Source organism: Augochlora pura, chromosome 11, assembly GCF_028453695.1.
Source record: "Augochlora pura isolate Apur16 chromosome 11, APUR_v2.2.1, whole genome shotgun sequence".
NCBI classification, from domain to species: domain Eukaryota; kingdom Metazoa; phylum Arthropoda; class Insecta; order Hymenoptera; family Halictidae; genus Augochlora; species Augochlora pura.
Window position 1 is genome coordinate 173,709 of NC_135782.1, and position 15,010 is coordinate 188,718.

At 45.7% G+C, this 15,010-nt stretch overlaps 3 protein-coding genes across 5 annotated transcripts; 1 reads left to right on the forward strand and 2 right to left on the reverse strand.

Annotated features, from left to right (window-relative positions):
- Positions 1-39: 39 nt before the first annotated feature.
- Cpr5 (cuticular protein 5) lies at positions 40-6,204 on the forward strand. Of its 2 annotated transcripts, XM_078194581.1 has the most exons (8): positions 40-404; positions 1,057-1,306; positions 1,358-1,832; positions 1,911-3,714; positions 3,815-3,983; positions 4,077-4,327; positions 4,443-4,554; positions 5,433-6,204. In XM_078194581.1, the coding sequence occupies exons 4-8, from the start codon at positions 3,703-3,705 to the stop codon at positions 5,585-5,587; spliced, it is 699 nt and encodes a 232-aa protein (XP_078050707.1). In that variant the 5' UTR covers positions 40-404; positions 1,057-1,306; positions 1,358-1,832; positions 1,911-3,702; the 3' UTR covers positions 5,588-6,204. The 2 variants fall into 2 exon arrangements, with proteins under 2 accessions (XP_078050707.1, XP_078050708.1); XM_078194582.1 differs by lacking the exon at positions 5,433-6,204 and having other exon boundaries at positions 4,443-5,347.
- Positions 1,086-1,802, reverse strand: LOC144477136 (uncharacterized). Its single transcript, XM_078194625.1, has 2 exons — positions 1,504-1,802; positions 1,086-1,287 (listed from the first exon to the last, which is right to left on the reverse strand). Exons 1-2 carry the CDS (start codon positions 1,800-1,802, stop codon positions 1,086-1,088), a joined length of 501 nt encoding a protein of 166 aa, XP_078050751.1.
- LOC144477114 (choline/ethanolamine kinase) lies at positions 5,766-13,524 on the reverse strand. Of its 2 annotated transcripts, none has more exons than XM_078194579.1 (6): positions 12,741-13,524; positions 10,409-10,521; positions 9,658-10,137; positions 9,304-9,550; positions 7,129-7,293; positions 5,766-7,039 (listed from the first exon to the last, which is right to left on the reverse strand). In XM_078194579.1, exons 1-6 carry the CDS (start codon positions 12,756-12,758, stop codon positions 6,893-6,895), a joined length of 1,170 nt encoding a protein of 389 aa, XP_078050705.1. In that variant the 5' UTR covers positions 12,759-13,524; the 3' UTR covers positions 5,766-6,892. The 2 variants fall into 2 exon arrangements, with proteins under 2 accessions (XP_078050705.1, XP_078050706.1); XM_078194580.1 differs by lacking the exon at positions 12,741-13,524 and adding an exon at positions 10,726-10,994.
- Positions 13,525-15,010: the final 1,486 nt, after the last annotated feature.

The window sequence follows — 15,010 nt, forward strand, 5'->3', positions numbered from 1 at the left end:
TCGTCGACTCTCCCGGAGAAAACATTATCGTAATATCGTAATGCGATCCTGTTCGCCGATGTCTCCTCTTTATAATGTCACCAATTCAACCGCACAACCATGACACTCGCGCGGCATTATGGTCGAGCCTTCAAGATGTCAACGACAGTCCTAGAAACTTTTAACTCGCCCCAGTCGATTCCGCTTTCTTTGGGAAACCTGCCAAACTGACATTTCTATATACGGGAAACCGTCTTCGCATAGTGTTCGACTCAAAATTCGGAATCCGGAGCCTGTATACTTTACTGAATTATGCGAGATTGTACCATTATATTATGCCTCGTCGTAGCTCGAACAGCGTAAACTGTAATTTATAAACTGTAGCGGGAACGCGGCAGAAACAAATATCCTGCGACTGTGAGAAGGTGGGTTCAACTTATTTAGATCGTCGAGGGTAAGCGCCACATACGAACTTTATCTACGCACATATGCACGTTCAGTTTTAGAGTGCACGCGTCAACGACATGCACCACTTCAATTCGGACTTTCTACGAATAATGTCCCGTATAGCGAGGATGTACCGTACCTGTGCAAATTGTATCGACACAAACGAGTAGGCACGGCAGGCGGGTAAAATCATTGTTGCGAGTATATGCACGGGTGCGTAGCGAGTTGCGAACGATTATTAACGGTGATACCGGCAACGATGGCTTTTTACGATACGCGGGAAATAGGATCGATGGAAAATGAGAACCGATGTTCGGGTCGGTTCGGACAATGCGAACGAGAGACGGTAATAGCGGCACGGACTCGACTAATGGGAATAAAGGAAAGCGTCATCAACCTATACCGTTTGACACCGGAAATTAATTGACTGATCAAACAATCGTAAACTTCCTTTCGTAAATAACCGGAAACTAGACGGAAGTACATACGTGGCGCGGCAGCGGTTGCGTTTACGACGCGTGCACGTTTCTGCGACTCCACCATTTGCACCGGAGCTACCCACTTTAATTCTCTAGTTTTTGTCCCAACTCTGTTTCTTTTCTTTCTCTTTTACGGATCTTTATATTTCAGGTCGTATCGATCCAAGGATACATTACAGATTATCGATTACAGAATGCAGTGTTCGACACCGAAATACTCGAATGTTTCATTGCCGCTCTTAACCCGTATTCGACGTCCTCCGACTGATCGATGTGCAACATGTAATCGAGAAGATCCGCCAATACTTGTCGGCGTGGTCTATTAAAGAATTCGCCCATAGTTTCGTGCACATCTACATTGGGCTGGCTGCGCAGGACGCATCTACACAATAACGATCACGGTACCGAGTACAGATTACGCATAACAGATTACCGATTACCTATTGATATAGGATCATTAACACCAGGCAGACGTAGACACCGCCGGATTTCGAGCACGGTGTAGCTGCAACGGGAAGCGTTCCCGGCAACATCGTCGTACATCGATATCACGGCGCCATGCCAACGTATCGTGTAGAAACAACAGGGCAAGACTTACTTGAGTAAAAGGGAGATCAGCGCCTTGATCTCCGGATGCGCTTTCAGATAAATGTCATTCTCGTTTCTGACAGTTGCCTTTCTGAGATTTAACTTCCTCTTCTGATTCTTGCTCAAAACGCCGACATCGTAATTTCGCGTGCCATGAGCTGGATCTTTCGGATGAAACGGACGTTTCGAAGACGGATCGTCCATTTGGTTCAACACGCTGTCTATAACTTTCGACGAATTTCCATTCAATTCAGTTCCCCATATAATATTGGACCGATTAGCCGACACGTTGACGATGGAACAAATCATATAACCTTCTCATGCTGGATACGATACCCGGTATACGATTATGCATTGTTTCGTTTCAAATATGGACAAATATCGCCAGATTATTGATCACGTTGAATTTTGTTTCAGAACAGTACGATAGATGTAGACGTATATACGCGTGTTGCAGACAGCGCGTTTCGTCTATGTCTTGTCACAATCAGCGAATGTTGTAAGAGAACCCTAAGCCGGTAAACCTTGTACTCTGTACACGTATCGTACAATTGTAATATTCGCTATTACATCCGCAACATTAAATTTCTGATCACGGCACCGCACCGACACGCGTAGCGTTCGCGTGCGCGTGTGCGTGCGAATGCGAGAGCAGCGGGCTGGCTTGTAGACAGGTACAATCGCGTACTATTATTAGGTACTAATGATCGCGCCTAATATCGGAAAGGGATTCGTCACGGTGGTCACAAGTATACACAGGTATCGACGAATATATGCGCGAGTAGGGAGGAAAAATCCGACTAACCAAAAGAAGGGGTAGGTTCTTTTTATTTGTCTTAAAGTCGCAAGGTCCTAAAGTGCGACCGGAACTCGCGAAGAAAAATCCAGATGAGGGAAAATAATAAGGATGTGAAGAATGTGGAGGAAGCGGTCAGTACGTCCGATATCCCGTCAATGTCGATGTTTTCGATGCGGGACCATCGTTCTCCAAGACGAGGCAAAGCGAATCTTCTCGCAAAGAGTCACGGAGCGTTTACGGCGAACCGTAGGAACAATCGATGCTCTTTATACCGCGAGAGACATCCCTACTCCAGCGAATAACCTAATTGTAGGAGTAGTTTACCGTTATTAAATAACCCACGGCGATTCGACGTGCTCGTCCGATTTCATTGTCGCAACCGTACACGAACCTGAACTTGCCCATCTATATTACACCTACGATGACTCGAAGCGGATTGCATCGGATCGAATCGTTGTCGCGCAAACGATAAAGTTACGCAAATCGAGCGCTCGAGTCTGAGTGATTCCTTGGGGCGCTCCTAGAGTTACCCGATCCTCGCGCGTCGAATCGAGCACACCGACAACGCGATACATTTTAGCGCTTACCACCGCGACGGGACGCCCAGATTTCGTTACCGAATGGCGCAATCATACCAATTATTAACTTACATTAGTATTAGCTGTCACGCGATCCTGCCCTCGTAAACCGACCGCAACATATTACGTTCCTTTTCGAGTAGTTTTGTCGTCTTATAGCTTGCGGGTTGCGGCTTACAGTTTACGGTTTACAATTTCCGATTTAAGTTTACGGCTTAATGCTTGTGGCATGATCTAACCGGTGCAATCCTTTAACACTTTTGTTAATTGCCGGCTAAATTGTCGAACGGTAAACATAGTTTTTCGTTTTTTCACCGCTTTCCTCATTTTAGAGAACCGCGTCTTCGTCAACGAAGACACGTGCTATTATTCGAATTCCCGAAAGAGCGGTCCGCCAAGATCAAAGGGTCTCGTCGTCGGTCTTTCGGCATCGGCGGCAACGTTCGATGAATCCAGATTCCTGCCGACAAAAGTAGTACACTCGTATCGATTAACGAGTATACTCCCCCTTCGGAGGGATCTAACCAAGATTCTATTCTTACGAAAGACGGCAAAACGATCGGAGGTCGTGCAGTCACCTGCAAACACGCATAAGAAACAACGATTCCGATGTAAGCAAGTAAGCAAGCAAGCAACCGAGTATGCGTTGCCGATACAGTGGGGCGTGTGTAACTACATGTCGTCGCAGAAGAATCCTGGGTGGGGTCAACTTGGACCAAACGGGTATAAAATCCTCGCTACCGGGAATCAACGGCACGCAGTTGTCAAAGAAACACATCGCACCACATCGGACTGCACCGCATAGCATCGTGCCGGCAAAGCATTTGACGACATGGACATCAAAGTAATTTCTTTTCCTGTTTCTGTTTCAGTCAAATTCGAAGCTCGCGATTTGCACAAAACAGATCTGATAGAACATTGTCGATTCGTTCCGATGTTTCCAGATTCTCTGTTACCTGGCCAGTTTAATGAGCGTCGGCCACGCTGGGATCATCGGGCATGCTGGAGCCACGGTGGCTGCGATTCCAGCCCAGGCGGCGGTCGTAAGGGCCGAGAATTACGACCCGAATCCGCAGTACAGTTTCAGTTACAGCGTGGCAGACGGATTAACAGGTATCTCGCAGTCGGCTGACGAGCCTTCCTCTGCCAGGAAACGACTGGTTTTCTTTTCTTTCGAATCGCAGGAGTAACTCGAGCTTGTTTCAGGCGACAACAAGGCCCAGGAAGAGACTCGGAACGGTGACGTGGTCCAGGGCAGCTACAGCCTGATCGAACCGGACGGCTCTCGACGCGTGGTGTCCTATGCCGCCGATCCCATCAACGGTTTCAACGCCATCGTTCAAAAGGACCCGAGCATCACGGTGAGGACCGTGCAACCTGTTATCGCGGCGCGGCCGGCGGCATCAGTGATCGCGGCTGCACCGGCCACCGCTGCTGCGGTCGCTGTCCGACCTCAGGTTCGTTCGGGGCAGGCGTGTGCCATTCCCCCTTAACTCTCTTAAGTGCCTTCACTCCCGAATCGTAATAATGGTAACAAACGGCTGACAATCGAAACAATTTCATCGATTTCAGTTACTGGCGGGACCAACGGTGGCCACCACGAATCTCGTAGCTGCCAACGCAGGTTTGCTGGGTCTCGGAGGACTCCACGGTGGGCTCGGACTCAGACAAGGTTCTCTGATCGGTACGCAGGCTCTGCTCGCGGGTGCTGCCTTGGGTACCGGTGGCATCGTTAAAATCCACTAAACGCCGCAACGCGACGCGAACTTGCTCGACTGAACTCCATTTACGTACTCTGCGCTCTTGGTTCACTTTGCTCCGCTTCTTTTAATCGCACTCGTAATCCTAATCGTTCCGTATCGATTCGTGACGCCGCCTTTATCTCACGTTTTTCTCAATTTGCCCTCTCTTTCACCTACTTCCTCGACCAATCCCTCCTTGGGCACTTTCGATTCGCCAAATTTTCGATTACAATTATCGGGTCGATGTCGGGCACGTCTCAACCCTTTGTTTCTTTTCATTTCGAAACAGGCGTACGCGCCTCTTTTTTCGCCAAGCAGAGAAAAGACCTTTCTACTTTACACTTTACACAAAACTATAGCGCACAAAAAACGAAACAGTTCGTCGAACAAGCAGACCTGGAATTGTTCTAGACCAGTACATGTATTAAAGTTGTAGGTAACATTCTACTCGCGTTTGTATTCTGTGACACGTGATACTCGTAAGATGCTATATTTTCTATATCGCGCAATGACCGGAAGTAAGTTAACGCTAACCGATGGTGAACGCCGAACGATACGATGAGCCATAAGCATGCCGCATACGCCATTGTAACGATTTTAGGACGTCTCATCGGATCGAAACGCTGCATTCACGATGACGCGTTTCTAACAACTTTTCAACAAATAGCGTTACCGTCGAAAAGAAAATAAATCATTTATTTAGCAATCGCTTCCCTGAGTTTTCAATCCTTGCACGATACCATAACGGAAACGTCGGGAACGAGAGATTACTCGATCACTAAAGTGTTTCGTGTTTCATGAAATGCAATCCATGTTGCAGAAACAACAGAAATGCGTCTTCGGCGAACTAACGACGAAAGGACTGCGTTTACTTCTGTGCTTCGTCGAGTTGTACGGTGCGTGCTCGAAAACTATGGGCTTGCCGAGTTTTCGCGTTCAGCGAGGACGCTTTGGCAACATTGCAACCGCCGTTGAATTTCCAACGCGGGCTTTTAATGCGCCGTCTCCGAAACGAACTACCGTAGAAATTTAGAAATACATGTAACGGCCGTATGCGACGCTTTTCGATTAATATCTACCTTTTCACGTCCGATGCGAGCCTTGCTGAGGGAAGCGAGGACAAGAAGATCGATGGTTCATAAAACTACCAAAATATAAAAGATTCGCTCGAAATTTATTAAAATATGGTACTTTGATCACTGAGAGAGGTATAGTATTTGAAAAATATGCGTGACAACCGTAAAAATATTACAAAGGAAACAAACACATGGTTGAATCGCAACGCACGATTTCCGATGGTTATTCGACGAACAAACCGTTCGTTTTCTAGCAACGACAAAAGATCAGCCTAAAATGCGTCTATTCGTTAATATCTGTCAACTAATATTATAGTTACTATTATCGTTATCGTTAGTATTAGTTTCTTCGTTCCTTAGATCTGACCTGAAGATTCTTCGGTCAACGTTAAGAAGCGCGACGTAAATATCGTTAAGTACATACGTATGTTGCGTGATACGATCAAGGCACGATTCATTGCGGTTTTCTATTCCGAATGTAACTAGAGTAGAATTAAAAAAAAAAAAAGAAGAAAAGTCGAATCCAGGTACAACGAAGTTGTAATCACGTACAAATCAGTTGTGTATAGGAAGATACATGCACTCATCTTCTACATACTTAAGTACGCGTGTCGCATGTCGCGCGCACGAGTGCTAGTGCTATTGCTAGTGCTAGTGCAAGTGAGAGTGAGAGCGCGAGTGCCTGGTGCTGGTACGCACGACCTTATTCGTAAACAATAAGAATATCCTATGCCACCAATTCCTAGGGTACGGCTGAACAGGTCGACAGCCTGACTCGGAAATTGAGCAACATTTCCCTGAAAAGTTGACGCGGTGTTAAAATATAATAACGTTGTACACCTTTTCTGTCTACGCTTATCCTATATCACATTTGTAACGCGTAATGCAACGCCCTCCAATCGACTCGTTCCATCTCTCCCTCTCTCTCTCTCTCTCTTCCTCTCTATCTCTCGATCCTTTTCCTGAATCTCTGCATGATCAGTCAGTTGGCATTCCGAATTCTCTTTCTCTCTTCCTTGGACTAATTCGAAAGCACGTTTGACACACGTATCACGATTTTCGACGAGAAAACACCGCGATGCACCGCGATCCTCTGGCAAGACGATCACGAGCACACGAAAATGTAGCAGACAAACTTTGCAGTCGCATCGACGATGTGAAAATCTCTCCACGTCACGTCGTAACGGGTGAGCATTTCATCTTTTCAATCGATTGTATTTATGTTTGTGTCCATGGCGGTGGATTCCCTGGTCGGCGTCGGCGTCGATGCTGGCGTAGACATCGGCGTTCCCGACAAGATCATTTTTTCCTTTAGATATTGGTATTTTTGTAATCTGGAGACCGCGTAATCCTGCAACGCGATACAGTATATGGTAGATACAGTTCAGTAGATTACGGTGACAGATGTTGCGGGAACGAAAGCAACAGTTTCGAACTTACCCAATATCCGAATGGAATTTCGGAAAGTTTTGCGTTGACGATGCTCCACAAGCCCCAAAACAAATGGCTGGCCAATGAAAATATTTTGATTTCCGCCATCACGCGCTCTTCTTCCGACGCGCCTTCTTTCCCGACCGTTCTTAAATAACTTTTTATGAAGTTGAGCTGTCAAAAAAAAACGAAGCGATTAAATGCAAACAAAAAAATGAATTAGAAAGAGAGTAAAATAATTATCAAACGATACGTGAAAAGATAAGTGATTTACGTATCATATGCGTATGCGTACACGTGCGCGCATACACGCGTACGTAGTTAAATCGTATAAATAATCTCCCTCTCTTTTTATATACATATCTATGTAGAAAAAGAGAGAGAAAGAGATAGTAAACAGTACGATGCTCGCGACGATTGAGACCGAACTACGCGACAGGTACAAATAGTAATACACGCGTTGGTACGCATGCGACGTACGCGTGTGTGTGCGAACGCGTAATAGATTCGTAGAGGAGAAATTTGAGTAAATTTTTTGCTAAAGATAAGACTTTCCGACAAGGGCGTATACGTTTGTACTTGCGTGAATCTAGAAAAAACGCGTATGTATAGAGTTAATACTTAGCGGATCGAAAACTCGTGTGAATTTTCTCCGAATAGAATAAATATGGGAATAAATACGCGGCTCGTGGGGGAGCAGGATATTCTAGCATAATGCGGAAAGCGGATATGTTGTATAATTTGCATTTGCGGTGATTTGAGTGAAGTGTCTTAATTGGAAATAACGCGATTTTACCACCCATAAGACACTGTACATTTATGGACCGACTATCGAGAGTGCGTGTAGAAGAAGTACTCTAGAGTCGTAGATGCGCAGGTACGGGACTGATGTTGCAAAGATGGGTGATGGTGGCACCGGTCGTTCTGGTTCCACAACGTGCGGTGCGAGACACACAGGTTCCATCATCGCATTGGCAGATCGATATGCCGCCCATTATTCCGTATTAGCCGATCGCAGGCATCAGCCTTGTCTCACCGAACGTGGTCCTGTGAAACTAATATATACACACGCAGCACACGCCAACCCAGTCCTCGATCAGCACTCGAAAGCTCTCGAATTCGCTCGACCGAGTATGTACAATGTACAATGTACAATGTACGATGTACAATGTACAGTTACGACGCTATACGTATTCTTCTTCGCGCGTATCATCTCTTATGCGCTCGACATCTTATCATCTTATCTTATCTTATGATTTTGCGTCAAACGGTAGACTAGCTAGGGAGACTCTGACGATTAGGAGAAACAGGAATGGCCAATGGCCAATGGCTTATGGCGTATGGCGTATGGTATGCATGGTGTATGGTGTAACGGTGTGGTCCGTGGATACGTGTGACAGGTGATGATCGGTGATGGGTGTTTGGAGTGGATTTGCCAGGCAAGAATTCAAGATACATCCTACTCGAGTATGTTGTCGCGAACGTGAACAAAATTGAGAATCGGCGTCGAAGCTCCTGCAGGACATTTGAATCTATCAGCGAGGCGAGATTCGACGAACGAACGGCATTGTATTCAATCGAATGAAAATCTTGTTCGCTGAAAGTCAGCGTAGAGGTGTCAACGAACAGTCTCGGAGCCAACGTGTCCTGCAAGAGAACGTCGTCCTCTAAAACCCGGAATATCCAACAAACGTGTAAAGTTCACCGCGGCTTTAACAAACGAAATCTAGTGTATTCTTCTCATCGATATCGTGCGTCACTGGAACGATTCAATAGAGAGAGTGCCGGGCGGTTCCGTTACAAATTTCTCGATTTGTTAACGTTTGCTTTCAACTCCGATTCGGCCGAACGCCTAGCTACTGAAATTTCATTGATCGATTCCGTGAGCACTCGGAACAGCTTTTATCGTGGTCATTAACTCTTATCGTTATCGTTATCGTTATCAGTATCTTCGACACTTATCGTTGCGACATAAAATCGCATACTCGCCGTCCGATTACGTACGAAACGTAAATCGAGTTTCTTTTTAAAACGAGCAACAAATCGGTAAGCAAAAAAATACGTATGCGTACGCGTTGACGTAGAGACGTATACGTATACGTATCGAAGGATAGAGACGTCTTACCCCTCTTGAAATATTCTTTAATGGTTTGAGTATTGGAGCCGTCGATCACCGACACGTACCTTCTGCTCTTCCGTAGGTCCGGATCCCGAGCGTTCATGAAAGAAAGGATATTCGGCCGCCGTGTAATCGTATTGCCACTCGACGAAGTGATTCGCTACATCGAATCCTCGGTAGTTGTAAGAACAGTACTCAAAGTCGATAAGAACCAGTTCCGGTTTACGCGTGTTCTGTTTCAACAATATGTTACCTTCCTGCATGTCGTTGTGACAAAACACAACCGGATGTTTTTGCCGCGTGGCCAAAGATCTGGAAACATTCCAACGTGTTTTTTTTTCGTTATCGAACATGGGCGCGATATGTCGCGAAACGTGATTACTCGATCGAATCCGATTCGCCCGGTTTCCTGTGCTCACCTGAACCAATCGATCTCATGGTCTAGGTCGATCGATCGTATCGCGTTAACGTTCTTCGCGTGTCGGTCGTCTATGTCCTCGACGTTTTCGAGGATATCGGTCGCCGTGTCCAACCATTTGCTCATGGTGTCCCACAGCCAGGTCGGCTCTTTGCTTATGGGCACCTGCATCATGTGAATCTGTCCCATTTTCTCGGCGATCATCGAGCTCAAGGTCGGATCGGCCAATTCTTTGGTGAGGAGTGGTCTGGCGGGTATATACTCCTCGATGCGACCACCGGGGAATATACCGTGCAACTTTGGTCCGAGCCGCCTTTCGGACAGCAACGTGAAGATCACGGACTCTGTGATCAACCCCTCGAGCGCTCTCTCCCCGTGCACTTGACCGTATAACCGCAACAGAACTTGTCGCGGTTCACTGCGAATCGGAACGGCTCCGCTAGGAAGTTGAACGTTGTACAGCCAATTGCTGAGCCCGCCGCTGCAATAGCCCAACAAACATTTCGTTATTCCACCGTCTGTCCGCGTGTGCCGCGCGAGTTTTGCCTGTACACGAGGACGCGGAGTTCTGATTCCTCGCCTCGCTCCGCCACGCCTCGCCTTCGCGAGACGGGGCGAGACGAGACGAGAATACGCGTGTTCCAAATACCTTTGTTTTATGCAACCGGGTCTGCTGCTCGGCTAATAACGCTGCCATAGCTCTAAGCACGAGCGACGCGCGTTATTCCCCTTGCAGCTGGTCTGCTACTCACCTGATACGCTTCAGAGCAATATTCTCCGCTGTAACCTGCTTCCAAACTCCGTGAAGGTAATCGCGACATATGCGTGCTGCCATTTCCCTCATCTCGGGGTTCTCCTCGGACATCTAACGCACAAAAAGAACGACACGATTAATCACGCGTTTGACGAAAAGACCAAACGAAAGAAGGCTGAAATCATAGCCGCGCAAAGCTTTTCGCGTCGCCGGTTGGATCAGATCTCGGACACGGAGCTTGAAAGTCAACCTAATCGCGTGGCTCATATGCGTAAGCATAATTATACATACATATATATATATATATATACATACGCAAACACACACGCAGTAGCAGCAAGCGATCGGTTAACGTCTCATTCGCTATGTTTCAGCCGGTCTCGGGTACAAAGACCGGCGCGTCTCCGTTCACGCAGCGCAAACGTGGCTTTCCTATTCTCTCTCTCCACCTCCCTATTTTTCAATTTTTCGATTCCACTTCTAATCGACTTCTTACGTGTTGCGATCGATCCGACAACGTTCCATCGCCGATTGGCTATACGAAAAGTCAAGAGCGACGGAAACATACGCCGGGGACGCGCCGCATTTCTTAGGTCTTGTTGGCTTGCTCCGACATGATGGTCGAACAGACTTGCGCGAAACTAACGATCGATATTTCGTCCTGCGTATTGCCAGCGTCATGTTTTGCGACAATTTCTTAACGGGCACCGCGCTCACGGCGTCAACTATCGTTTCTGTCGTTGCTAATTGCGGAGAATCACCGGTCGATGGAATTAAAAAATACGATCGTTCCGTTTGGAATTGTTGCCGAAAAAGTCGGCAACGTTATCTGCCTCTACGCAACATACGTAGAAATGTAAAAAAGTGCGCGCGAAACTATGTTGAAGAATCGAAAGAAGTAGTTCTGCGATTATTCAGCAGTCCTTGCCCATATCTCGTTATCGCGCTCGTTTCGACCAAATGACAATGCAGATGTATTTATCGATTCAGACTTTTTCAACCTTCTCCGCTGGGTGTTTACACTATTTACGCGCGATACGCGTCGTGTCACGGTCATTGTTGCACCGCTGGCCTCGTGACAAAGATTGTTAAATGGCAAGCTGCGCCGCCGCCACACACCCTGATTTAAAACGCTCGTTTCCAATTTTATCGTGAAAACTAATCGTTCGTCACCGGCAAAACATTCTATAGAATAATGTTTGTTATGTAAGATTTCTGCGAAAGCCGATTAAACGTAAATGCGAACGCGATCGTTCCGTTTAATCCAAGTACCGCGGCCGTATTCGTAACGATGGTAATTATTTTGTGCTCCTATCGAGCGGAACGCGGAAACAACTATCATCTACATCTACAACGAGGGTTTCGAATGTAGTGTATTACATTTGCATTTATCATCTCGTAGCACGATGGTCTTTCGGTTAACCTTATTAATTCATGTTGGGAACGGAACGATTCGTACACGTTTTCCTCAAATTCTCAGAATTCTCGGCAATTTTCTCACCATTACGTAATACACTGAGAGATCATAACGAGAACACGAGTTCCGAGATGGAAGCAATTATCGTTTGACGAACAAAACGCTATGCGAAGGCCGCCAGACGATTTAGTTTTCTTTTGAAAGATCTGTGCACGCCGTCGAAAGGACCTCGGGATACGCCGGTTTCGATTGCTTTTCGAAGGATAAAAGGAATCGAAATCCGTCAGCATCCCTAACGTTGCCATACGATCGGTCGAATTCTAATCAAATTTCAAATAATTTGAAAACCACGCGAGCACGCGTACATATTATGACGATTATAGATTACAGTCCAACGCGGCTACGAATGGAAAAATTGTTCGACGAGGGTGTGTGATCGACAGACGCTGCAGCTGCGTAGTTTCAGTCATTTTCCTCGTTTGTAAAAGGCGAACAAGAGATCGAATAATCTGCAAGATTTTAAGCTCAAGTTTTCCTCCCCTGTATTTGCTATTCGCTAAATATTTTCAAGCCTTTCGTAGCCGTGTACATGTTTATTTCAAACAATCGCGGAAACACGCATAGATCATGCCTGGATAAAAAAGTATAATATTTGATTAGAATTTAGTCGCGCATGCTTATCCTTCGAAGATAACGCGTTCGTTTCTCTGGCTATCTCCGCCTGCTCGTACGTAACCGTACGAAATCACGGTACGGCACGGCACGGCATGGCACAACAATGCTAAACGGAAACTAGCGTTTTTGTTAACGGGGAAACAAGACAAATATCGGATACAAGGTTCTAATAGGATAATCTGAGAGAGAAATACGAACAGAGAGAGAATCTGACGAAACGATGCAATTGTTTACGCACCTTGTATCCCAAACCCATTTTCTTCGTTATCGGTAGCTGGAAACGTTTAGAATGGTGCGGTGCAGCTTCTGCCTGATCTCCCTGCACTTTGACTACTCTGTTGTAGCTTGAGAGCAACTAAATTGTCGAGTGCGAGCAACCGTTGCGCGAATAGATTGTTATTCGTTACTGGCTGTTTGTTGTCTGCGTTCTACTTTCTGTATTTTGCTTTCCGCTTTCCACAGTCGCCGTTCCTTGTTCAGAGGGTATTTCCAACAGTGCTCCCGCAAAGTTGTTACGTGAACGAGGTTAGAATCACGATAGCGGATGCAGCACGTTAGTACGTAGAATGCTAAAATATAGCAGTAGCCTTGCGAGGCCAAATTTCTGGGCCTTGGAACTGCGAGCTGCCTGTGTTCTGTCAAAGGACGACGGAAATTCACTGGCGATCAAGCAGACCGTTTGAATCGATTCCGATTCAATCACCGTTGCTTCTCGAATTTCTCAATAAAATACGAGCAGTTACTACACCTCCGTTAAATATATATGTATATATACATACAAGATTGTCTCTTAAGATCGACCACTACGAACACAAATATGGGATCCGCGAGCTTTCTCTACGCAGTATTTCTTCCCACCGAACGAAGATTCTTTTAGGTGCAAGTGGTAAGAAGAATTTTTGTGATTCGAGTTTCGAGATACGGATTCGTCGAAGCACAACTACAGAAAGAGAGTACCGACCGCGTATGCGTACGATGTTCGTATTCGTGCACGAGTCAACACGAATATGGAAGCAAGCACCTACCAAGAGAGAGATTGAGATGGGACACGCAGTTCCATCATACAGTTGCAAGCGCTAGCCAATCAACGTCCAGATTCCTCCCCGCTTCTCCGTCATTTCTTAGCGACGTCAGCGCCGCTCGCGTTGCCTGCCCCAAGTACGGATGCGTCTCCATCTGTATGCGTACGCACGTTGTATATACATACGTGCCACAATTCCGAACTTATGTATGCATCAAGGATTCTATTTATCATCGGCTCAACGTTACTACCTCACGTGTAGACACGTAGTCAGCCGGTGGTGCGCTTGCGCGCGCGCATTTTACCTATCGGAACATAAGGTTTATCGTTGGTCAACGAAATAGACCGGTATTTCTATCCATTTGTCGTTAAAATTGAATCCTGTAATTTAGATCAAATCCGGGATTAATACATTTATTGTACGGTCTTGTATTCAAAATATCAGTTTCCCGCGCACGAGTGAACAACGATTAATCTTCCAAGTACGATCTACACAATGTACACGGTACTCGACCACAGAGTTCAATGGTTACATCTCCAAAATCGACGGGATCGGATCGATCAAATTTTTGTCAATTTTGTTTTCAAATGTGCAACTGTTTAGTCGAATGTTTGTATCGTTCCGATATACAAACAGCTCCTTCGTTAGTCATTGTGTTCACATCGAACGATAAGCTTCTTCCACAAATGTAGAAACGTAGAATCGTCGAGTTTGCGCAGTTCCCATTTTTACGTCTATGTACACAATGATGACGCATCGATGAGAAGATGCGAAACATTCCTAACAAATTAATCACTGTGTTATGGAGAAGTAATCGCAATTTCAAATTATACTAAACACAACGTAGGGTATGATCTCTAATTTCGACGAAGTCAACCAATGACAACGATAACGGGATTCTTCGAAACGTGTACAGTATAATCGATCGTCCGATCGAACCGAAGAAAGATAATCGCGTATTTGGAACTTCAACCAGCGATCTAAGCTTTTTATACACTCATATCTAGTTAGTCGTGCTGCTCGTTGTTGTAAAGAAAGATTTTGTTTGGAAAATTTAGCGATCATATAGATAGAGGAAACTGTCGCGTGGAGATATCGTGAACATGCTGTGATCGCAATTTCGCGTAATGGATAACAGAGATTAGATAAGCTATTTTCTTTTCACTTGCAAAAGTTCAGAATCTCGCTTAAAAGTATTAAAGTAACATTGCTAGGACCTCCCCTTATCTATAACCTTTTATCTAAGTTTTGTCTAAAGTACGTATTATGTATATGCCATTGTATCGATAAATATGTTAACACTTGTTCGATCTACCGTGTTTCGCTTGACAAAGGGAAGAGTAGATAAACTGCGAGTTTCGTAATACGTGCAATGATATCAAAATGGTACGGTCGAAACGTAGTTTCGTAATATGCAATTTATAGCAGGCACTTATAAACGTGATACACTGGCAAGTCGATAATTTCAAGAGCCTATTGTTTAGTC

What these genes read in the sequence shown, in the direction of transcription:
- LOC144477136 (XM_078194625.1), bottom strand. Translation starts at nt 1,802, where the DNA reads ATGATTTGTTCCATCGTCAACGTGTCGGCTAATCGGTCCAATATTATA. An exon ending in CTGATCTCCCTTTTACTCAA is followed by an intron (nt 1,288 to 1,503) that starts GTAAGTCTTGCC and finishes GTTATTGTGTAG; the next exon opens with ATGCGTCCTGCGCAGCCAGC.
- Cpr5 (XM_078194581.1), top strand. An exon ending in CGGTCGCTGTCCGACCTCAG is followed by an intron (nt 4,328 to 4,442) that starts GTTCGTTCGGGG and finishes CATCGATTTCAG; the next exon opens with TTACTGGCGGGACCAACGGT. An exon ending in CAGACAAGGTTCTCTGATCG is followed by an intron (nt 4,555 to 5,432) that starts GTACGCAGGCTC and finishes TCCATGTTGCAG; the next exon opens with AAACAACAGAAATGCGTCTT.
- LOC144477114 (XM_078194579.1), bottom strand. An exon ending in ATTGCTCTGAAGCGTATCAG is followed by an intron (nt 10,138 to 10,408) that starts GTGAGTAGCAGA and finishes GGGCTATTGCAG; the next exon opens with CGGCGGGCTCAGCAATTGGC. An exon ending in AAATTCCATTCGGATATTGG is followed by an intron (nt 7,040 to 7,128) that starts GTAAGTTCGAAA and finishes ATCGCGTTGCAG; the next exon opens with GATTACGCGGTCTCCAGATT.